This window comes from Typopeltis vanoorti, chromosome 11 (genome assembly GCF_054136105.1).
Source record: "Typopeltis vanoorti isolate ZY-2024b chromosome 11, IOZ_Tvanoo_1.0, whole genome shotgun sequence".
NCBI classification, from domain to species: Eukaryota; Metazoa; Arthropoda; class Arachnida; order Uropygi; family Thelyphonidae; genus Typopeltis; species Typopeltis vanoorti.
Window position 1 is genome coordinate 18061820 of NC_143559.1, and position 25467 is coordinate 18087286.

At 34.4% G+C, this 25467-nt stretch overlaps 1 protein-coding gene across 4 annotated transcripts in view; it reads right to left on the reverse strand.

The window, feature by feature from the left end:
• spn-B (X-ray repair cross complementing protein spindle B) overlaps positions 1-25467 on the reverse strand; it is a 117890-nt gene that overhangs the window by 84930 nt on the left and 7493 nt on the right. For 3 of the 4 annotated variants that reach the window (XM_090400643.1, XM_090400642.1, XM_090400640.1), the window contains exon 2: positions 17079-17216. The exons of the other annotated variant lie outside the window; for it this stretch is intronic. In XM_090400643.1, coding sequence (XP_090256769.1) covers positions 17079-17216 — 138 coding nt within the window. The remainder of the gene's footprint in view (positions 1-17078; positions 17217-25467) is intronic. 4 annotated transcript variants of the gene reach the window in all.

The following is a 25467-nucleotide window of genomic DNA, read 5'->3' on the forward strand; positions in this document are numbered from 1 at the left end:
TTACCCCTTATGGCCCCTTATGCAAGGGAAGTGGCAGTCCCATGGTCCCCTAGCTGGATCTATCCTCTTCTTCCTCTACTTTGAGGAAGATCTACTCACTTTAATCTTTCCTATAAGGCCTTATCAACCAACTCTTCTTATTTTATGACCCTTATGCTATTAGAGTTACCCAAGGGCTATGGGATCTTTCCATTTTTAGCCTATATCTATGTCCCCTCTATAATCTACTCTTTCCCCTTCAGTATACCCTATTCTTCCTATGGGTTTAAATTTGGAAGAAGGCTAATTCAGAAGCCTTAAGGTAGTAGCACTACCACTGGACTATCCATCGCCAGGCTAGTCACCTGACATGGAGAACATTATTCTACTTTTAAGCCTACAGAAAAAGGTAATCAAAATGAATCTATGGAAAATGACCTTGAATGAAAAAGGTAAAACGAAAATGGAAACAACAAAATATAATACATAGAGTAAACTGGAATGTAAGAGGAATAGCATATAAACAAATAAAATCGGACCAAATATTAAATGAAAGAAATTTTCAAATAGTAGTAATAACTGAAATAAAAAAGATGTTAAAAAGAACCATGAGAACTGAAAATTTTAATGTAATATATAGTGGAGTTGATAGAGACCAAAGAGCACAAGCAGGTGTTATGGTTTGGATTCATAATTCCCTTTCAAAACAATTAAAATATTATAAATTATGGAATGAATGAATAATAGAAGCTAGGATAAAAATAAATAGAGATTATTTAACTATAATTGGTTATGCCCCAGAAGAAGGAAGACAAGATGATACTGAATTTTATAATCAGTTACAAAATATATATAATAAAATAACTAAAAATTATTATGTAATATTAGCAGGAGACTTAAATGCAAGAATTGGAAACACGAAAATTAATAATAATATAGGAATATATGGAGAGCATACTCTAAACAGGAATGATAAAAAAACTGATTGACTTTGTAGTTTATAATAACCTTAAAATAATGAATTCTTTCTATAAACATAAAGACATCATAAATATACTTGGGCAGCAAGAGGATGGAAATCAATATTAGACAACTTTATCAAAGTTCTCTTTGATGTTAGAGTTCATTGAGGATATGAAATAAGTAGTGGCAACATCCTCATTAAAATAAAATTAAGTTACCATCTAAATGGTTACAAATAACAAGAACAGAAAGAAAATTTAGAACATTTGTTTATAAAACTAGATTATTAAATGACACAAATATATAATGGCTATATGAACAAAGAATTAACCAATATTTAGATAAAATAAAACAAAATGAAGAAAACAGAAATGGAATGGCTTAATATAAAAACGATACTAAATACAGCAGCAAATGAAAGCTTAGGAGAAACACCAAAAAATTTAGTAAAAAGAAAAAACTGAAGATATGGGACGGTACAATCGAAGAAATAATCAAAATGACAAAAAAGAAGCACATCATAAATGGTTGAGCAGTAAAAGATTAGAAGGTGAAATAGAATATAAAAGAATAAGAGCGATAACTAAAAGAGAAGTCAGAAAAAAGACAGAGAATCATGGAACAAATTTGGTTTTTTAATTTAGAACATGATTTTATAAAATAAGACTCAATGTATATAAGAATTTGAAACATTTAAGTACAGATACTAAAGAAAACGTAAAATTAAACATCGAATTGAAATTAGAAAGCATTTCTAAATTTCTATACAGAATTGTGGATTGATAAATATTTTAAAAAAGATAATTAGCAAACATTTAATGAAAATGAAAAGGAAATAACCAAAGAAGAATTAGAAATCAGCCTGAAAGAAACAAGAAATGGAAAATCACCCAGAGAAGATAGGTTAGGTTCAGAATTATATGCCTCAGGCTGATACAGTAGCCATGAAGGCTTACAGAGTAACTTGAAAAATGGCTGACTAAAGGGGCTCTGGCAAAGATGTTAGGACTGCAATGACATGCAGGAATAAGAATCAAAGAAAGACTCCTATTACAGTAAAACCCCATTTTTAAGTTCCCGCAATTTATGTTTTCCTGCCATTTACGTCATTTTCCATTGGTCCTGTCATAAGGCCTATTCTTACAATATATTGTTTTCCCAGCATTAACAACTTGATGTGGACGTTATTCCCTGCAATTTGCATTTTTTTCTCGGGTGGCAGTACTGATTTTCGAATCGATTTCTGAAGAAATCTGCTCATTTCTGTTCCCAGATGGTGTTGCTTTCGGCTGTAGTTTCGCTTCCACCATCATGGTGACCTGCACGCTTGCAGCAGTAATATAGTGATGAGCGATACCATGATTTTTCAATCACAGTACAAATTGATATTGCAGAATTTCTGCTACACAATTTAGCGTGTGAAAGTTGCTTTCAAGTTGCGGTGGTGGATTATCCATGTTAGTAACATGGAGAAAAAAGTCCAAAAACTTTTGCATTTAGCAAAGATCTTGGACTCTCCATGTCCACTTTGAACACGATAGTAAAAAACCGGTCAAGCATTGAACTCAATGCAAAGCAATCTGGCGCTATGTCAAAAAAACAAAAGAAAAGCAAAAACAATCAACAAATAAAGATTATTTTAAATAGATAAATGTAAGTAATTGTAAATTCATTTATTTTCAGTTATTAGATTCTGTAATCTAGTATGTAGACTCACATACTAGCAGTAAGTCATTTTAGTCTTTTTTAATGTTTTTTTATATTTCCTGCTATTTACACTTTTTTTCCATCAGTCCCCTGAAAAGTGTAAAAAAGGGGTTTTTACTGTATTTTTAAATAAAAGCTATTCAAAAGTAACCCACCAACAGAATGGAAAAAAACAATTGTGATCCCATCTTTAAAAAAGGTAGCAGAGATGACCTAAAAAATTATAGAGGTATAATACAAGAAACATTCTAAATCCCAGTTACAAAATATATAGCAGAATTTTAAATAACACACTAATAAAATATTCTGAAAACTTTATTTTAGAAGTACAGAATGGATTTAGAAAAGGACGATCATGTACAGACCCAGCCTTTTGCCTAAAATTAATAATAGAGAAAAGAAGATAATACGATTTAGAAACACATATTACATTTATTGACTTTGAAAATTCATCGTTATCATCAAATTCCTGATATGTACCCTCATGGGGTGTATAGGATAATTATAGTACTACATGAAAAATTTACATTACTAACTTCCAATCAACAATTTTCCTTAAAATTAATCTTTTATCTGTAAAGATTCCAATATTATAAATCTTGATCTTTCTCTGGATCTTTTCCCTTACAACCTAGCAAAGAATGCTTATTTTGCTAATCTTTCCTCTCCCATTCTGTTTAAGTGACCATACCACTTGCAATTAGCTCTACTAACACATTCATGAAGCAGCATGAAGTAGAGAATTGCTTTGTAAGGTGTAGCATGATGGGGACTTTGAGTGCCTTGGGCCAATACAGTAGCCATGAAAGCTTACAGAGTAACATGAAAAATGGCTGACTAAAGGGGCTCTGGCAAAGATGTTAGGACTGCAATGACATCTGCTGTTTCATCATTGGCAGAAGAATTCATATATCAACTGCAATGTGGAACAATTAGCAGGCAGAAGAATCTGAATACAGATCAAAGGCTGGCAGTTTGAGCCAAGTTAGCTGGCTATTGCAGACGTGGAAGAGATTGAGGCCTCAACAGGTTACTATCCTATAGTCGACCATGGAGAAACGGAAATATCTTACAAGCTATGCTTTGGAAGTTGGAACTTCTGTAACGTCCCAAGCTGTAAATAATTACATTGAAGAAGACACTGAAACTATGAGTAAAACATGCGTTAAATGTACTAAATGATGACATTAACTTAAATCCAAAAGGAAGGTCGGCATCTGATATTCCTCATTTGAAAACAAGAAACAGAGTCTTGAAAATTGGAATTTGGAATGTGAGAACATTATATAAACTAGAGAATTTTGACAACCTTATACAGGAAATGAAAAGACTTAAAGTTGATGTGATGGGAATTAGTGAAGCAAGATGGCCTAACACATGTATATTCTGGTGGAGAGAAATATGAATATGGAATGGGTTTCATGATTAAGAAAGGCATCTTTAAATCTGTAATGGAGCTGTGGCCCATAAATGAAAGAATGATACTTATTAAATTAGCCGCAAAGCCTTTTGACATCACAATTATCCAGGTTTATGCCTCTACAACAACTCACAATGGTGAAGAAATAGAAGATTTTGATAATAGCTTACAAAAATCTATAGAATATGTAAAATCAAATGAGATACTCATAGTGATGGTGACTTGAATGCAAAAGTTGGAAAAGGGAAAGAAAATTGAGTTGTTGAAAAATATAATAATGATATAATTCTGCATTCAAAACAACCTACACATAATGAATACTTTCTTTCAACATCCAAAGTGCAGACTATATACTTGGACAAACCCAGATAACTCCGTAAGAAATCAAATGGATTTCATAATGATAAATAATAGATACAAAAATAATATAACCAGCGTTAAAACATATCCAGGTGCTGATATAGGTTCAGACCACAACCCTGTTGTGTCTACTTTAAAAACTGGACAACAAACACATTAATTGTCAATCCAAGCTCTGACAAACAAAAAGAAAAATTTACCATAATCTTTGTAGAAAAGATCAAAATGGAAAAATGCTACTAGAGACACAAGATATCATAAAAAGATGGAAATAATATGGAAAAGAACTGTATGACTCTGATCGCACAGACGCACCAGATATACAAAATATGGATGGTGAACCAACTACGTATGAAGAAATAGAATACACTCTAAGTCATGAAAACAGGTAAAACACCAGGCCCTGATCAGATCACTATCGAATTGTTAAAAAAATTAATGACCTAAAGGTTATTTTTAATAACATCTATGATACAGGATATATCCCTGATGATCTAAGGAAATCCATCTTTGTCACTATACTATTCCCAAAATTCCAAGAATTTTTGAATGTTCAGAATATAGACTAATAAATTTAACAAGCCATGTTACAAAACTAGTACTGAGAATAATCCTAGAAAGAATAAAAGGCACTCTGTCAATAGAAATAGAAGACACCCAATCAGGTTTTCAAAAAGACAAAGGTACAAGAGAAGGAATTTTCAATTTGAAAACATTATGTGAAAGAAGCCTCAATAACCAGAAAAGCATACAGTGGAGCCTCAGTTGTTGAACAACTCTCATCTCGAACAAATCGATTCCCGAACATATTTTCAGAACAAAAAACGCACCAGTTTCCAAACAGAATCTCGGTTCCCGAACAGGCAAACCAGCAACCACATGCTCTGTGGGCTGAGATTACAGTGGGAGAGTGTCAGTTACACCATAGCCTCCACTCAATGCAGACACCTGCTGGAATTTCTGGAGAATTAATTTAAGACATCTATTGTATGTTATTATTACAAGGTGCCTCCATGGAGTCAAAAAACTCATTGCAGGAGACCCAACATTGCTTACTAACCATTATTCACACAATACCTGTCATACTTCCCCTTAAACTCATTCACATTCTTGAATATGCAGTGCCTTTTCTTGATTTTATTTATATTTTGTGGTTAATAAATTATTATTAAATAAGCTACCATGGGGCCGAAGAAGGATAGTGATAGCAGCAAAGTGACAAGAAAAGTTGTTAGATAGATCGGATCTTGCTATGCAGTTTTCGGTATGGCGAAATCAACAATCTGTACAATACTCAAAAATAAAGAGGCGATCAATTTTCGTCTATATTTTATCTATTTATTGTGTTTATTCTTTTTGTGTAAGATTCTATGCATTTCATTGTTTTTGTATACGATTTTATACATGAAGTACTCCTATAAAGGTTTAAATAAGCAATCATCTGGAGTTCAGGAATGGATTAATCCATTTTACATTAATTTTTATGGGAAATGGTTTCAGTTTTCAAACAAATCGGTTTCCAAACAGCCTTTAGGAATGAATTATGTTCGACAACCGAGGTTCCACTGTATATCTGTTTTATTGATTACACTAAAGTGTTTGATTCAATAGATCATAATACATATCCTATAGAATAATGGGTTAAAAGGAAAAGATCTACATATAATTACAAATATATAATGGAATCAAATGGCCTTAATAAGATATAAAAATGCATATTCTGACAACTTTGAAATCAAAAAAGGAGTAAGACAAGGATGTGTGTAATCACCCCTTCTGTATAATATAATATATATATATATAGTGAGCAAGTTTTTAAAGATATTGCAGAACTGAAGGGTGTAAAAGTCGGGGGGTAGGAACTTCAACAATTTTAGGTATGCAGATGACACAGTCCTTATAGCTGAATCTGAAGATGATCTTCACACGTCAGTCACAAAAATTTACAACAGAAGCTTAGACATGGGATTAATTATTAACTTAAAGAAAGCAACGTGCATGATTATATCAAAAGAAGCAATAAATAAGAAACTAAACATAACTGTTAACCAAAAGAAAATTGAACAGGTTCAGTCTTTTATATATTTGGGACAAATGTTTACAGACAGAGGAAATTCCCTTAAAGAAATAAAAAGAAGAATAGAGATAGCAAGAAAAGCCTTTATTGATATGAAAACTGTTCTAACATCCAGAGACATTAACATAGACACAAGAAAAAGATTAATAAAATGCTATATCTGGTCAAGCCTTCTCTACAACAGTGAAACTTGGACTAATAAAGAAGCAGAGAAAAAATTAGAAGCTTTCGAAATGTGGACCATCAGACAAATGTTGAAAATATTATGGACAGAGAAAATGAAAAATTAAGATGTTTTAAAGAAAGCAATAATGAAAATAATTAAAGAAAGAAAACTTAAATATTTTGGACATCTAACTAAACAAGAAGGAATCCAGAAATTAATATTAGAAGTGAAACTGGATGGAAAAAGAGAAAAAGAGGGAGAGGTAGACTCAGGAGAAAGTAGTTTGAAGACATTAAGGACTGGACTGGCTTGAATTACCATAAATGTTCCAGAGCAGCAAAAGATAGAAAAACGTTCAGTGACATGGTTGCCAAACTCCTTCCAGGGAATGACACTTGTAGAAGAAGAAGAACACATTCATGAATGATAACAATGGCAAGTTCTTTCCTAATATCCTCATTTTTAACGTGATACTGCTACTAATGCCATCTGTTCACTTCACTAATCTTTCTCAGAACTGTCATATCAGACGTTTCCATCATCGTTCATCAAGTATTTTATTTCTACCCCAGCTCTCAGATCCATAAGTTAAAATTAGTTGGAACACTGTCTTGTATACAGCTAATTTAGTGTTTTGGCTAATGTCTTTCTTATTCCAAATAAATTTATTCAGCTGACTTCCTACCATACTAGCTTTACTAATTCTGTTGTCTGTTTCCATATTTAATTTATCATCTTCACTAAAAATTGTGCCTAAATAGCAAAATTGTTTTACTTATTGTATAGGTTTGTCATTCAAGATACAGTTGACGTTTTCAATGTTTCTGCTTATTTTCATTGGCTTTGTCTTTTTATTGCTGATTTTCATACCAAATTTCTCATAACAGTTATTCAATTTGGTCAGGGAATCTTGTAGATTTGTACTGGATTTTTCAGAAGTATAACATCATCTACATAAAGTAAAGAGCTAAGATTAACAACACCAATTTTTTTTTATATCAGATTTAATACCACTTTCCTTCAAAATGTGATCCCTATAGATAATGAATAACAGTGGAGATAATGTGCACTCTTGTCACACACTTGATTTTACCTCAAGCCATCTTCCTGTACGTCCTTCGATTCTAACTGCTGACTTAGAGTTTAAATAGACTATGCATTGCTTGATGTAATTTCCCATTTACACCATATAACTGTAGTGTTTTGAAGAGCTTTCTATTTGTACCTCGTCATATGCTTTTTCCAGATCAAAAAAAGAAGAAAAAAAAATTTAAATACAAATCCTTGTTATATTCCCAAGATTTCTCAACTATTTGTCTTAAACTCAATCTGATCCTGACAACCTCAATTTGGCCAGAATTCAGCTTGTTCTTCACCAAGCTTCCCTTCCACAATTTTTCTTAGCCATTTCTCAAGTATATTTGCAGAAATCTTACCAAGAACACTCAGCAGGAAATACCTCTATAATTCTCACATTCAGTTTTTTTTTTCCTTTATATAGATGAGTACTATGAGAGCTCTTCTCCAGTCATCTGGAATTCGACTCTCTGACAAAACATTGTGGATACGCAATGCAGCTACTGTTAGACTTTTATACCTCCATATTTGAGCATTCTGGCTGACTTTCATCTACTTCAGCTGCCTGTCCACATTTCAGATTTTTGATAACATTTTCTACTTCAATTATGGATATAGATTACTGACTGCACGTCTGTTGGGTGTTTTCTACCATCATGCTAACACTGCTTGTTTCATTTAGCAATCTTTCAAAGTAATTACTCCAGACATCTAGAATGCGTTTATCTTCAGTTTTCATTTCACCTTTATCATCTCTGATTTCCTTTTACAGTACATTTTCCTCCATTTCTAAGCTGTTTCAATAGCTTCCAAAATATTTTGCCACCTTTCTCATATTTATTTTCTATGTTCTTGCCAAAGTCTTCCCATGACTTTTGTTTTGCTAGTTTTACACAGTGCTTCACTTGCAGGAAGTTGATATGGTTTCTTTTGATATGGTTTCTTTCTTTCCTTCACTGCCTCTTTAACTTTCTGAGTCTACCATGGAGTTCTGATTTTTCTATCCTTACAGATAACCTCATCACACGCCTCTCTGGCTGAATAAATCAACGTCTGAATAAATCAAAATCAATCATTTTCTTCAGGATTTGCCACTGTATCTCCAAGGTTTGGTTCTTGTTTACAAATTATTTTATTTTTTTTTTCAATGATGTTTGTGTATTTAAGTCTACAGTTCATCTCTGAAAGCAGTTTTCTTCAATTTTTGCCAAAACATTTCTCTATGTTTGGTAATCATTTCCTACTCTGCTGTTTAGATCTCCAACAAGGACCAACTCTTCCATTTTCAGTGAGCCGGCTGCCTTCTCTAAAGCCTCAAAAAATTCCTCCATTTCTTCCTTGGTAGAACCTTTTGTGGGACCATAAATGCAAATAAGTCTCATTGTCCAATTCCTATTCTGATATTTGTTCTCATCATTCTACTTGATATTGCCTTTTTTTTTTTAATTTTGCCTGGGGTGCTTAAGGGTCAAAGCTGTATAAATTGGAAGGAGACCTCCGTGTAACCTTTCATGCATAACCCCAGTCAGTTCTCTGAATTCCTTAGAATGCAGAGAACCGACTGGAGCTTTTGACCTAATGTCCAATCCTCACCTTCTAGTGGTGCACCCTGTTGAGTATCTAGCTGAATACTGAATGAACAAAGATGTGCTGGCAATTTGGAATTTAGCAAACCAAACTGAGTTCTTACTGGATCAAACCTCAATGTAAAATACTGGCAATACACATAGAATTTTATTTGTATTGTCATCATTTACATTGTGTTCTAAGCCAATTAGAACACAATTTGATGCTAAATCCCAAACAGCCCATCATTGTTAACAAGAAATTGCATAAAACATTTGCTTTTTTTCATGATAAAACAAATGTGTTTCTTTATTATTTCATTAAGTATCACCTCAGTGTGTATTATATAGTTCAAACAGTATTTTTAAGAACATAACCTTTCATTCATAATGCTAAGCTTCTGGGAATTTAGTATTTGATTTACAATGGTCACTAAACAATACTTTTTATTCAAGAACTAATTAGATCATAAAAGCAGGGGTATACTCTAAAGCCAATGAAACAGAAATTATATGGCAGTACAGTTGCTTCTGTTGATGATGATTTATGGTTTTAATGGTGAAATAACAGTAAAGGTCATACTGCAGCATATCAAAGGCTATAGCAGTACACAAGGTAAGTATCACAGTATCACAAAGGTCCATACCCACAATGAGATTTGGACCTGTGACCCATTGGTTAGAGAACAAGTACAATAACTGGCAAAGAGTGTACTTGTTCTTTGCCTGTTGGCAAAGAACAAGTACACTCTACTAACCAAGCCAGCACAGTTGCTAAGAGAAAGCCAATATATAATATATACATATGCATATATGTGTGCAAAGCTTGACCAATAGACTCTGAAAAAAGATTTGACAAAATTAAAAGAAACGTTTATTTATTTATTATTATTACCCCAAGACCTCATGGAGTCAAAGACTCATCTAGAAGGTCCTTTTATCATACACACACACAGCTCATCATACCACCTTAAACACACTCAAATTCTCTGCAGACACCAACTCTCAGGCAAGGTATTTCAATCATTCACAACTCCGCATGCAAAAAACCTGCTTCTCACTCCTCTACTCATACCTTCTTTATACAGTTCCCAGGGATGACCTCTGGTTCTCCCACTGTTTTCTGTAGAACCTCTCGAACACTGATCCTATAACAGCCTCCTTACTAACTTGTAGGTCTCTATCATATCTCCCCTCTTCCTCCTATCCACTAGACTCTGTATGCATCTTCTTAATCTTTCCTCATATTCAACATTCCATAGGTCAGTAACTACCTTAGTCAGTCACCTCTGAACCCTTTCCAACATCTCTTCATCCTTTTGAAAACCAGGTGACCAAATCTAGGAACAGTAGCCCCAGGGTGGCCTAATCAAAGCTTTATACAATAGAACAAGAATCTCCCTACTTCTACATGTCAGTGTCCTCTGCATTATTCCCAGAAGCCTTTGTGTTGTCTTCACAATTTTGGTTATGTGTCCCCTAAATTTCAGATCCTTATCCACTATCACCCCAAGATCTCTTATTTCCTCCACCTCCAGCAATATATCCCCACCAAGCATAAATTCTACGTCCCATCTTTGTTTTCCAAATTCTAAAACCTTACATTTTGCAAGATTGAACTTGCATTCTCATTCCTGTGTTCAATTACTCAATTTACTCAAGTCTTCTTGTAAGGCCACAACATCTTCTCTACTTTTCATAGTTCGTCCCAACTTTGCATCATCTGCAAACAACTGAATATCTCCATCCAATTCTTCGCCAATATCATTAACATACAAGTTAAACAGTAATAGTCCTAACACAGATCCCTGAGGTGCACCACTAGTGGCTTTCCTTTTCCAGGATATTGCTTCCCCATACACAATTTGCTGATACCTATCAGATAGCCAGTCTCCGATCCAATGCACTAATCTAATATCCAACCCCATTCACTAGTTTGACTATCAACTTATCATGTGGTAATCTATTAAAAGCCTTTGCAAAATCAAAGTAGATTACTAAAACATAACCACCCTTTAGCAAATCCATGCTGTCCATCAAAGATAATACCACTGTTGTCAAACCAATTCTGGATCCTAGTTCTCACAAGGTTTGCCAACAACTTAACCACAACACTTCACACACAGATAGGCCTATAATTTGATTCTATTACCTCCCTTACGAAGCGGAACAATCTTGCCCTCCTTCCACTTCTTAGGAACTTGACCCAGTGCAAGATTCATATTAAAAAAATATGTCAAGGCAGATGTCAACTCCCTGGCACATTACAGTCAGTCTCTCCTCCCCATCATCAACTGCTCTCAATCTCTCCATGAAGTCACATTCACAAGAATGAAAGACCTTTATGAACTACTCATTAAGTATCTCCACAATATCTTCCACAACAGCTGTCTTTATACCATTTTCTCCAATCGCTGTCATCCTTAATTAAAAGAAACACACGTATTAACCACAGTGAAAATTATTTAATTGTAAATATTTCATCCTAAGTATCTTAGGAGATCATCAGTACAGTAGTTTAAAACAATAATAGGAATAACATACAGTTAGGGTGCATGATTACAATATAATCTCGTTAAACGTGTGTAACGTGTTACAGAAATTAAAAAATAATTAATTATTTAACACAATTTTGTATGACAATTTCCCATACTTTAGGAATAGTAAGAACGTCGTTGTGGTTTAAATTTGGTCTGTGTAGTAGAGCTTCAGAACTTTCTTTGTATAAACGTTCATGTTTATATAAAGATCTATGTAAAGTTTAGACTTAGGATTCCCATAGGTTTAGTCCATAGGATTCCCATACCTTACGTCAAAGGCATCTCCGAATGTCTTTTTAAATTATGAAGAAATACAATTTTGCCACTACTTACAAACCTATCAACCAAATTTACAACTTGTTACCTTCTCCTAAGGACAACTCTCACCTTTGATGTTGCCTGGCGTTTATGAAATTCAATGCTCATGCAAATTGTCTTACTTTGGACAGACAGGTAGGTCTGTTCAGAAACGCATCTTGGAATATCAAGACCACATTTGTCTTTTTAAACCGCAGAAATCTGGCCTCTCTCAACACAGAATTGAAAATCCAAACCATAGGATCCATTGGGAAAAGTCTAAACTTTTACATAGATCTTTATATAAACATGAACGTTTATACAAAGAAAGTTCTGAAGCCCTACTACACAGACCAAACTTAAACCGCAATGACGTTCTTACTATTGTCATACAAAATTGTGTTAAATAATAATAATAATAATTATTTTTTTTTTTTTTTTTAATTTCTGTAACATGTTACGCACGTTTAATGAGATTCTATTGTAATCATGCGCCCTAACTGTATGTTATTCCTATTATTGTTTTAAACTACTGTATTGATGATTTCCTAAGATACTTAGGATGAAATATTTGCAATTAAATAATTTTCACTGTGGTTAATACGTGTGTTTCTTTTAATTATGATCGCACCACAGGTTTCGTTATTTAAAAAAAAAAAAAATGTCATCCTTCCATAATCATTCTTTTTTTTTTTTTTTGGCTAAAGAACTCCCTAGGATTCTTTTTGGCTTCGTTAGCTAACTGCTGCTCATATCTCACTTTTCTACTCTTACCAACCAACTCACCTGCCTTGCCTAGTCTTTGTAATCCTCCTGGAATTGCTTATTACCACTTCTCTTGTGATAATTTTTTCTTGCCCTTTTTCTCTGTATCGCATGCTTAATCTCTTCATTCATCCATTTCACACCTATCTTATTTAATCTTCTGATCCTTGGAATACATTTAGACATTGCTTCTACTAGATAGTTCTTAAATATCCCCCAAGCTGCATTGATCTCTTTTTCAGCTAACTCCTCATTCCATGCCACACCTGCAATCTGTCTCCTGAGCTCTTCATATTCACCACCTTTGTAGTTCCACATATACCATTTTCTCACAGAGGTCCTCACACTGCTGGAAACCACCCTGGTAATCACTTCATGGTCACTCTCACCAATTGGAGGGTGATTGGATACCTCATAATTACATCCTCTGATGAGATGATCAAATCCAAGACCCTCAATCCTCGTGTGCCCTCTCTTACATATTGTCTGAGGTAATTGTTCCTCAAAAACTCAAGAAACTCATTTTCTTTACTTCCAGTTGTTGTCTCATCTTCCCAGTCTATATTGCCATAATTAAAATCACCCTTTTCTTATTTGCTCGACTAATTTGATTATACATTTCATAGTCACTACCATCCACATTACTAGGTCTATAACATCCAACCAAGTATTTCATTCTATTCACCATACTACCTCAAAGCCACTGGCACTATTTTCCTCTTGCATCTCTATTTTGTATGGACATAACTCTTTCTCTATCATCAGTAGCACTCCTCCTCCTCTTCTCTTTATACCCTTTCTATCCTCACGAAACACATCGTACTCTTCCATCTCTATTCCTGTCAGGATGTCGTCCTCATTCAGCCATGTCTCACTTATTCCATTCACCCCAATTTTGGGGTGAACAGACTCAATTAATGCAACCATTTCACCTGCTTTGTTTCTTACACTTCTAGCATTTGTATACAAACACAGTAGCTCATTCCTGGATCTACAGCTAGTTCCACTGATACCACTCATTCAACGTGATTTCTCCATGCTCAACTCAAACCATTTCCCTTTCTCCTTATTCATTTTAGAACCCTCTTCAAATATAACTGTTTCCTCTTGATCCCAGGTGCATTCACATCCTCTTGGAGCATCGACCTTTCTCTCTGTGGTTCCCTGTCCACCCTGGGCCTTCCTGTTTCCTGTCCTGCACACCCGTTCTCTCATTTTCTATACTCATGTCACTCACTTCTTCAATCTCTCCTGCTCTTCCACATCGCTTCCCACATGATCAGATATTCATTCTCTGTACTCACTTCTCTACCTTCCAGCAGCAGTCTCTCCAAGTGAATCACACCGAAACCACTCAAATGCAGTCCATCACTCTTATACAGTTCACTTCATCCTTCAAACTCATTTCACACATTAACAAACTGCACTCCTTTTTGCTAACATATCATTGATAATCCTTCCTCTCCACCTCATCTCATCTCACCTGTCATACCTAGGCAAAACGCTTACTACCTTTCCTATCACACTATTCTCTTTTATACGTCTAAGCAATCTCCTGATATCCAATCTGATGTGTTCTTTGTTCACAGTCAAGTCATTTGTACCTATTAAAACCATCAACTCTTTTGCTCGCTTACTCCTCTTATCCAATGCCTCAATCACTACTCATTCCACCTCCAGTAAAACATACCTTGTGCATCTTCTCGTCCAGCACACCTTTAATAATTGAATCACCATATAATGCCACTCGCAGGTATTTCTTTACTGCTTTTATACCAACATTATTTGTTTCCATCATTTTCACTCTCCCATACATTTCCTGAATTTTCTTAACTTCATTCTGCATCCATTTCATCTCTTACCTCATTCTAACCAACTCAACTTTTGAATCTTGCATTACATTTTCGCTCATTCATTCTTTCGAATTTTCAAACTCTCGAACCATGCATCACACTTTTGTTCTCATTTATCATTTCAAGATTTCATACTTTCAAACCTTATGTCAAACTTTCACTCTCATTTAGCCTTTCGAGTTTTCATACTTTCGAACCTATGTTAAATTTCATTTAACATATTAAAAGAAAGACAAATACCAAATAATATTCTAAAAGCTATTATAAGTATATATGAAAATAATCAAATACAAATAAGATTAAATTATGAACTATCATGTACGAGAGAGATAAACCAAGGAGTCTGACAGGGATGTTCACTTTCAGCAACTGTTTTTAATATTTATCTAAATGACATAATAATAAAGTGGAATAAAAATTTCCATTAAGGTATTACTTTCTCCTACTGTGAATTTAAACATGCTCCTTGTTGCTGATGACCAAATAATAATTACAAATTCTGAGCCAAAGATTATGGAATGATAATATCAACAGAAAAATAAAAGACAATGGCCTTTCAAGGACAAGATCCAGTAACAACTAAAATAGTAATATATAAGATTTTAGAACAGGTGAATTCATTTAACTACCTAGGATGGATGTTACATATGGAAATGAAAAAGATATAAACCTAAAAATTGCAGAATATTTAAAAATATCAAGTGTAATTAACTCTATATTTAAACCTAACCTCAAAAACAAACCTCGTTTGTTTTTAAGGCTAAAAGTATACAAGATATCAGCCTACCAGTTCTATTGTATGGAAGTGAAATCTGGACAATAAAACAAAAAGACAAACAAGGATTAATAACAGCTGAAATTAAGTTGATGAGAAAAACTGCAAAGTATACTGTATTCGATTACAAAAGAAATGAAGAAATTATGAAAGAATTAAACCAGGAATCAGTAACAGAAAAAAATTAAAAAATATAAACATAAATGGATAGAACACATTGAAAGAATGAAAACAAAAAGATTACCGAAACAAGCCTTAAATTACAAATCACTAGGGAAAAGAAAACCAGGATGTCCTCTTAAGAGATTCAACAATGACTTCTAAGGCTGAAACAGGTCACTCTAGGCCTAAATCCTTGACAAGCATGATTATTATTATTTTTTATTTTTTGCTAAGGCATTTGCCAAGGTACCACATTATAAGTTGACATTTCAGTTGCAACACATGGGATTAGTGAATTGGTGAAGTGGATTGGAAAATGGCTGTCTGTAGATATAAGAGAATTGTGTATGGGGGAGAAGTATCAAGGAAAAGTAAGGTCACAAGTGGAATATCACAGGGATCAGTACTAGGACTTTTGCTTTTGGACCTTTATGTGAATGATACTGTCACTGGGTTATAGGAAAATATTCAGTTATTTGCAGATGATGTGAGCTTGGAAGGGTTATTAGTAAATAATGCCAACAGAGTAGCCCTTTAGGAGGATTTAAATAAGTTGGACAGATGGGCAAATAAATAGGGAATGCAAGTTTAATGCAACCAAATGTAAGGTCTTGAAAATTTGGGATCCACTGATAGGATGCTGCATACTCTATTGGTGAAACTATACTAGAGGATGTGGAGGAAGGAAGGAATCTTGCGTGGCAATAGATAAAAAAAAAATTAAGTTTAGGGGACATATGCAAAGGTAGTGGAGGTAATCCAGAAGATTGCTGCAAACCAAAGAACTTTGACCATTAGAAATAAGAGTAACAATTCCATTGTATAAAGCTCTGATCAGACCAAATCTGGATTACTATGTTCAGATCTAATTACCACGATTTGAAGAAGATAAATGAACTTTGAATAGGATACATACATGGATAACAAAATTGATATCAGAACTTTGCAATGTTGGTTATGAGGATAGATCGAGGGCAAACTACAGTATTTGGCAGATAGAAGATGAAAGAGTGACATGAAGGAAACATTTAAACTGTTGAGAGGAATTTACAGCATTGACATAGAAGATTTTTTGTATAGTAGAACAAAGGGAAGGAACAAGAACAAAAGGACAGCCCTGAAAGTTTCAAAAGGAGGTGGTAAGAAGTGACTATTTAGCTTTGAGCATTATTAGACTATGAAATTCATTGCCTGATGGGGTAGTGAATGTGATAGTTTGAGCTGTCTAAGATGGGCTTCCTGCAATGGGTCTTGTGACTCCATGGAGGTGTATTATAATAATAATGAAGTAATAAAATCATGTAAATAAAATATTATATGTTTGTTTTTTTTTCAAGAAAAAAATATGCATAAATAGTCATGTAAATCTTACCAGTTACAAATTGAGTATTCACAGCAGCACGTGATACAACATCCAGGAGAACTTTTGTTTCGTTAATAGGCAGTTTAGTCACTTTTTGCAGTTCAAGGATAGATAAAGTAAGGATGCTCTTGCAAGTAAGTAGTTTTGCTGGAATTTTAATATTCAGTTTTGATATATATATATATATAAAGGATAATTAACAAAAACTAAACAAATAAATGGGCAATTTAATCAATTTTGAAGTATAAAGTTAGACGAATAAGTAGTTCTGCAGAAAATTTATTATTCATTTAAAAATCTTAAAATATAAAACAAAATCCCATACAGTTTGCTGACTTGATTGATGTCATTTCCAAGATCTTGCTTTATAGATCACAGTTACCACAAGAAAATACAGGTAAAATCTGAGAGGTACAATGGAAATAGCTGCCATATTATATTTCTCATCCAACTTACAGTCCATAGTAACTTACATCAGTATTTTGCAACTCCAAAATTAACCTAATTTGAAAGCATTTCAAATTTTTTTAAATCATAGAGTGGCAATAATTCTTTAGTCAGCAAAAGGAAAATATGCCTATTTCAGGCATATGTAGTGTGGTCCAAGAGTAATGAGACTGAATTCAAATAAGCCAAAATATGAAGGGAAAAAAAAATTTTTTTTCATATTTATTTTTCACTTACTCCACTCAAAATAATCGCCATGAGACCAAATGACAGACTTTGGAAAGAAATCTCATCTGCTTTGATGGCATTTAGTTCTACTATCATATTGTTTCAAACATCATATTGAAGGCGAAGGCACTAATTCCCTTCAATCTCAACTTGGGAAACAGAAAGTCTGGTACCTAATCACATTACTTCTAAGTCATGGAAGTAAGGAAAGTCGTTGATCACTACAACCTACTTGTCACCAGAAACCTCTGCCCACTGAGAGCTGTGTGAGTGGGCACACTGTCATTTGCAACAGTCATCAAATGGAATGTGCCAATCATTCCACATTGTTTGTTGGTGAGAATCTAGAGATTCTCACCAACAAACATTTCAATACCTCCAAGCAGTAATTGTAACAATCTGCCAATAACAGTTCTTCATTCTGGAACAAATTCCTTATCCCTTTGTAATCAAAGAATGTGATAAAAATAATTTTGATATGCAATTTCTGGATCTTTTGATCTTAGTGATACTGGACACACAAACTCTTGTCCTCAACAGTAATGCTGTTTAGGAAATAAACATCAGCTGTTTGAATAAAACCTTTACAAGTATCCAGTCAAAGGAGCTTTTCCTCATCATGCAAACAGCATGGGAAAAAAATTGGACAAATTTTCCTTTTTTTCCAAGTTTGTGGTTAATTTATGGACCTTACTGATTCCTTATTAACCTGATAGCACTCTCAATCAGTTTTCGCATGTTAGTGAACTGCACATCTACCAATTCAGAGTTGCATGTCATTTTCAGTTGTTCTCTGGATCATCTGATATGTCCTCTGGACTGAGCCTCATCTCCATAAGCCATTCATAGTATTTCATATGCTCCATTTTTAGATTTTAACAGTGGGATTAGACAAACAAATAAAGTTGCTTATTTTGTCCATACAAAAAAAAAAGCAACTTAAGGCTAAATGGTAGGTTATGCTCCTGTGCCTTTCTAATACCCACTTTGAGAACAACACTGAAATTAGATTTACTATTTCAGTCTTATCTTTTTGTCACACTGGATAAGTAAAGAGATTATAACTGGAATAAGAAAATATTCACACATAATATTTTGTTTTATTTTTATTAATTTAGCCTTGAATTATTACAAAATGCAATGTGTAAGTGTATCATAAAACATGACAATTATTGAGTTTTTAGTGGCACTTATGACATTATAAAATATTATTAGGAACACATAAGAACAAGAATTAATAATTCATTAATGCAAATGTTTGGCCTGAATCTAATAGACCATCATCAATGCACAAGCAAATTCACAAGGTGGAGCACAAACAGTTTGGTATTCTCTTTCACAAATATGAGCCACATGCTAGAGTGACACCATACAATAGATGGTAAATTAATAAAATAAACTAAAATAATGAAGAAATAAAAATTAAAATGAAATAAAAATAAAAGATGAAAAGAAGGGGAGTTACTGTTTGTCATTTATCAGGATGAGACTTTCCAGAGAATATCATGATCCAAAATATCATTCGGTCCAATATATACCTGTTACATCGGTGTCATTTTAAGTTTGAATGGTTGTCTAAAGAAAATGCAGAAGAGCTTTCATGCCAACCAAACTTAAATCAGAATGTCTTAAACAGAAAACATTTTAATTTTTGTTTTCTATGAAAAAAAATAAAAAATAAAAATTATTCTAATACCTTTTAGCGCACAAAAGTGAGTGAGGCCATTTACTAACTTTTGAAGACTTGGTGGGGAGCCAATCTCCACTCAGCCTAGCACAAGACTAACTGTGCTTTTAATGGGTATATGGGGAGAAAAATATATTATTATTATTATTTTTGTTTATTTTATTTATTTTACCACCTCTGTTTTATGGTATCACTATGTGAAAGGGAATATCAATCCATTAATTGTGTTCACCTTGTGAATTTTCTTGCACACTGATAATAGCCTATTAGCTTCAAGCAAAAATATCTAAATTAATAAACTATTATTATTAATTCTTGTTCATGTTGGGACCCTGTCGGCTTGTTTACCAGCTGCAAATTCTGCAACCATCGATCTACAGTATAGCATAGTGCAATACAGTCTTCTATAGTTTTCTACAGTTTTATAGTGCAACTAGCATCTTCTTTATCAGAGACACGACTAAAACTCAACGGCCCTTATGGGAACCAACCCTGACAATCATCTCACACAATACAGAGGGCCTCTCCTCTGTAAAAGATCTTATTGCAAAAATGTGTAAAGAACAAAAATGTGATTTTTATGTCTACAGGAAACACACAAAGGACCTCAACAAGCCACACTTAAAATTGCTGGAATGAAGCTCATAAAAGAAATACCACATGAAAAGTATGGAAGTGCTATTTTCACTGGGCAGGAGCTCCAAGTTACAGGATGCCTAATCACAAACCAAAATAACACAGAACTCCTTGGAATAGATCTGGGTAACATCAGCGTTTTCTCGGTATATAAACCACCTAGTATAATCTTTGCTTTTGAAATGTCCCAGTATTATTATTATTATTATTATTATTCAGGCCTCCATGGAGTCAAAATACTCATCGTGGGAGGTCCTTCCTAAGAACATAAAGTCTGTCAAGACTCATCGAGAGGGAGGTCCCTCCCCCCTAAGAAACACAAAGTCTATCATACCACTCATTAAACTCATTGACCGTTCTCGCTCCCACCACTCCATCAGGCAATGCAATCCACGGTTCAACCACCCTCCACGCAAAGAAACCACTCTTTACCCTCTTGCTCACAGTTTCCTTTCATAACTTCCAGGGATGGCCTCTTGTCATCACTCCTTCCCGCTGTTCAACCAAGTGAAAGAACTCCCCAGTGTCAACCCTGTAACCACCTCTCAACAGTTTAAAAGTCTCAATCATATCGCCTCTCCTTCTGCAGAGTATCCACGAAACTCTGCAGTCCACATTCCCTCAGCCGATCCTCATAACTATCTTTGTACAGTCCTGAAACCATCTTTGTCATCCGTCTTTGTATCCTTTCCACAGTTAATTTATCCCCTTCAAATCCTGGAGACCAAATCTGAGAACAATAGTCCAAGTGTGGTCTGATCAGAGACTTATACAATGGAATGATAACCCTCTTATCTCTGCAGGTCAGTGCCCTCATAATTGCAGCAATCGTCTGTGTTACCTTTACCACCTTTGCAATATGTCCCCTAAACTTCAGGTTTCTATCAATCATCAACCCCAGATCTCTTGTCTCCCCTACTTCCTCCAGTATAACTCCTCCCATAGAGTATGCAGCATCCCATCGATGTTTCCCAAACCTCAAGACCTTACATTTTGCTGCGTTAAACTGACACCCCCATTCATTTTCCCATCTATCCAGCTTATTTAATCCTCTTGCAGGGCTACCACATCTGCACTATTACTAATAATCCTTCCCAGCTTAGTATTTGACACAAAGGAAATCTGCTATTATTATAGGCAACTTTAACAGTCATAGTGGGGTTATAGTGAAACAAATGAGGATGGAGAGTTAGTCGAACAGTGGGCTGAACGTAATCAAATGAATCTTATACACTATCCTAAACAGCCATTATCATTTAACAGTGGAAGATGGAAAAAAGGTTATAACCCAGACCTTTGATTTGTTAGTAATAGAATAGATAATCTGTGCACTAAACAGGTACTTGCACCAATCCCAAGTTCACAACACAGACAAATAATGCTGCAAGTTTTCCCACCAGTCCGACTTAAGGAGATCCCACTTAGAAGACGCTTTAATTTTAAAAAAGCTAACTGGGAACAGTTCTTAAAAGAGAATTAGACATAAACCTGACCAATATTTTACCCACATCAGAAAATTATGGAAAGTTCATCAAAGCTATTAGACAGTCTGCTACCAGGCCCATGAGAAGAGGTTGTCGAACATGTTACCTTCCAGGTTTTACAGAACACATCGTGGAAATATATGAAAGATATTGTGACCTATATGATAAAGATCCATTTTCATCAGAAACAATTGATGCAAGAGAGGAACTTATAGCAGCACTGTCTGAAAAAAGAAGTCAACAATGGGCAGAGAAAATTAAAAGCTTAGATATCAAACACAATAGCAGGAAAGCCTGGCTCTTACTCAAAAAATTATCTGGTGATCCCACAACAGCAGCAACCGAAGTTAATATAAATGCAAACCAAATTACAACTCAGCCATCTCTGAATGGTAAACAAAGTGCCAAAGGAAAAATACCTAAAGATTATATTAAAAAAAGTTAGGGATTCAGAAAATAATCTCTTCAAAGCACCATTTACTAAAGAGGAACTAGAAAATGCCCTAAAATCCTTAAAACCAGGAAAAGTTGCCAGTATAGATGATATCAGAAATGAGATATTAAGGAATCTGAGAGAAAAGGCAACAGAGTGGTTGTTAGAATTTTTCAACTTTTGTTGGACATTTATCCAGCATATGGAGGAAACCGAAAGTAATACCTATCCTGGAACCAGGTAAACCTGCTGAGGATCCAAAGAGCTACAGGCCTATAGCTCTCCTACGCACAACACTGAAGCTGTATGAGAGGTTAATCTTGAACAGACTAAGTCCAGAAATAGAGAAAGTGCTGATAAAAGAACAGGCAGGATTTAGACCAGGAAGATCATGCACTGGACAAGTATTAAACTTAACACAGTTTATTGAGGATGGCTTTGACAGGGGTTAGCAACAGGAGCCGTATTTATAGATTTGACAGCAGCATATGACACATTAATCTTAGAAGGCTTATAGTCAAAATTTACAGCATGACAAAACAGCTATTGGTTAGTAAATATATTTAGGTTGCTGCTGTTCAGCAGGAGATTCTTCGTTGATTTTCCATGAAAAAAAAAAAAAAAAAAACATGGCATATCCAGAAAAATGGTCTACCTCAGGGTAGTGTGCAATCTCCCCTCCTCTTCAATATATATACTAACGACCAACTTATAAACCCATGGTCAAGAACCTTCTTATATGCAAATGACTGGACAATAGCTTATCAAGCAAAATCCTTTGATGACATTGAGAAGCAGCTCACACAAGAGCTAGAAACCCTTACAGTTTACTATAAGGAAAACTAACTGAAACCAAATCCCAATAAAATCCAAATGTGTCTTTTCCATCTCAATAATAGGGAGACGAGGAGAGAGTTGAATATAGAATGGAATGGTGTGAAACTGGTCAATTATCCAAATCCCACTTACCTAGGTGTTACACTAAATAGGACCCTAAATTATAAGCGACACATAAGAAGACAGCAGCTAAATTCAACAAGTAATAATATTCTGCAGCGATTAACATCATCTCGGTGGGGTACAAATCCACAAGAACTGTGCACCTCTGCACTGGCACTCTGCTTTTTGACAGCCGAGTATGCTAGCCCTGTTTGGGAAAGATCATCACATATTAAAATTATTGATAAGGTTCTTAATGAAACATGTCGGCACATTACCAGCTGCCTTAAGCCTACAAAAATTGACCATCTATACTCACTGTCTGGTATTGCATCCCCTCACATCAGAAGGATACACAGAGTAGATATGAGCAGAAACAACAACTAAATGAGGAACAGCATCCTTTGTATGGACATTTGCAGTACATAAGAGGCTAAGATCAAGGAAAAGTTTTATTCACTCAGTGGAACTGTTGGTTGATTCCACAAAAGCTACAAGATCAACAATGTGGCAAGAACAATTTCCAGAGGCGCTAAACTTAAACGAATCTCTTCCTTCCAGGTTAGATCTTGACTGGCAAAGATGGAAGACCCTGAATAGACTTCGTTCCGGAATGGACAGATCAAATAGCCAGATGGGGGCTACACAATGACAGCTGCTCATGTGGTGAAACACAAACCATAGATCATCTTCTGCAATGCTGCTTAATAGACATTAATAATATATGTACCCGAGAAGATTTGATGCAATGTAATGAAACAGCTTTAAAGTATATTAGTCACTGGATGAGTGAAATTTGACATTTTATGTTTTTGCTTAATATTTTATGCAAGTGGCATTTTTGTCTTTTAATCCCTATTCTTTTAATGTATGCTTTTAATCATTTATATGTATGTTCTTACATTTTCTGTAGTTCGTACATGAAATAAAAATTAATTCTAGTGCCCACATATTTCCAATAATCATGACAATTATTGATTTTAAGGTGGGTGTGTTTCAAATTATTTTATACATGTAGTATTTATTTCATTTTCATCATTTCATAGATAAAATAATGATAAAGAATGACTGTGAATGAGTTAGGAAATGAATGTACACCATAACATTTCAAGAATAACAAGATTTTTTACTTAATGACTGTTACTTAATTAACAAAATGCAAAAAGATATTGCAGGATTATGTTTCCTTGATATGAAACTATCCTTGTTACATATCCGAGGATGGCTTCAAACAAGTAGAGCTAAAACCAGATGCATCACTTATCAAGTGAGGTTACATGCATCACTGGCACAGTGATAGTTATTATTCTTTAATTTTAACAAAACTTAAAATTTCTGTTGAGTAAAATTAATTGCTTAACAGCTTTTTCTTTATTTATACTAGACATATTTCCTTGCCATCTCGCACTATCTATATGACTTACAGCATCTTCAGGAGGTTGCTTAACATAAGTAAAACACCAACAAAAGAAAAGATCCTCTCAACCATATAGACAGCAAAACATGTCAAGGCAATACATCTAGTATAAATAAAAAATGTCTATGAGTTAAAACCTAATTATTTATTATTCCTATAAATCTATGCTGAACGGTTTTTCACTTGGTTATACTATAAATTAACAATGCCTTGCATGTGAGGTAACTTCACGACTGGGCTACTTGTACATAGGGATTAATGACTTCACATCAATTGCCTTAGGTGCAATTGACATAATGCAATGCACATATCCCTACAAACAAGTACAGGTAGTTCTCACTTTACGAATTTTTTGGTTCAGGATTTTTATTTTAAATTGTGCTGGCGAAGATGATTAGGGGCATGTACGAGTATGGCATAAACTTTGTCCTTAGTTTAATGATAATTTAAAAGGCTTTGAAGACTCAACAAAAACTGTGAATTCTGAAACCTCAAGCGATCTTAGGTATGGCTAACCAGTTTCAAATGGAAGTTTAAGAAGGTGATGTTAATGAGCTGCTTCAATCTCACGCTAAGGAACCTCCCACCCAATGATCTCCTTGAATTAGAGGAACAAGAAATTAACGAAAAAGAAAAAGACGATAACAAATATGAAGTTCCAACTCAGTTTTTCAGTTAAAAAAAAGATGCACCGAAGCTTCCTAATATATCTCCTACTACCCCTCGATGACTGCCAATTCACCCAGTGATATGGAAATTAGCTTTTTTTTTTTTTCAAATAATCTTTTTTAATTAAAAATTTTTTATGCTATTTTTTAAATATTTAAATCTTTGACTAGTAAAGTGTTTTCTTATTATTTAATATTCATTTTATATATTCCTTCTTACGAACGTAACTCTCGCTTATAGCATTATTTCTAAGGCAAATAAACTCCTGCTTTACGAAAGGGCCATCAACTCTCAATCTCCTAATCTATCGTGAAGGTATGTGGCTATTAAGTGACCACCAGTATGGATTCTGTCAAAGCCGTTCAACAGGAGATCTACTCTCATACATCACCCATCACTGGACAAACACCATGAAGAAAGAAATCCCAAGTAGTTGCACTTGATATCTCTAAAGCCTT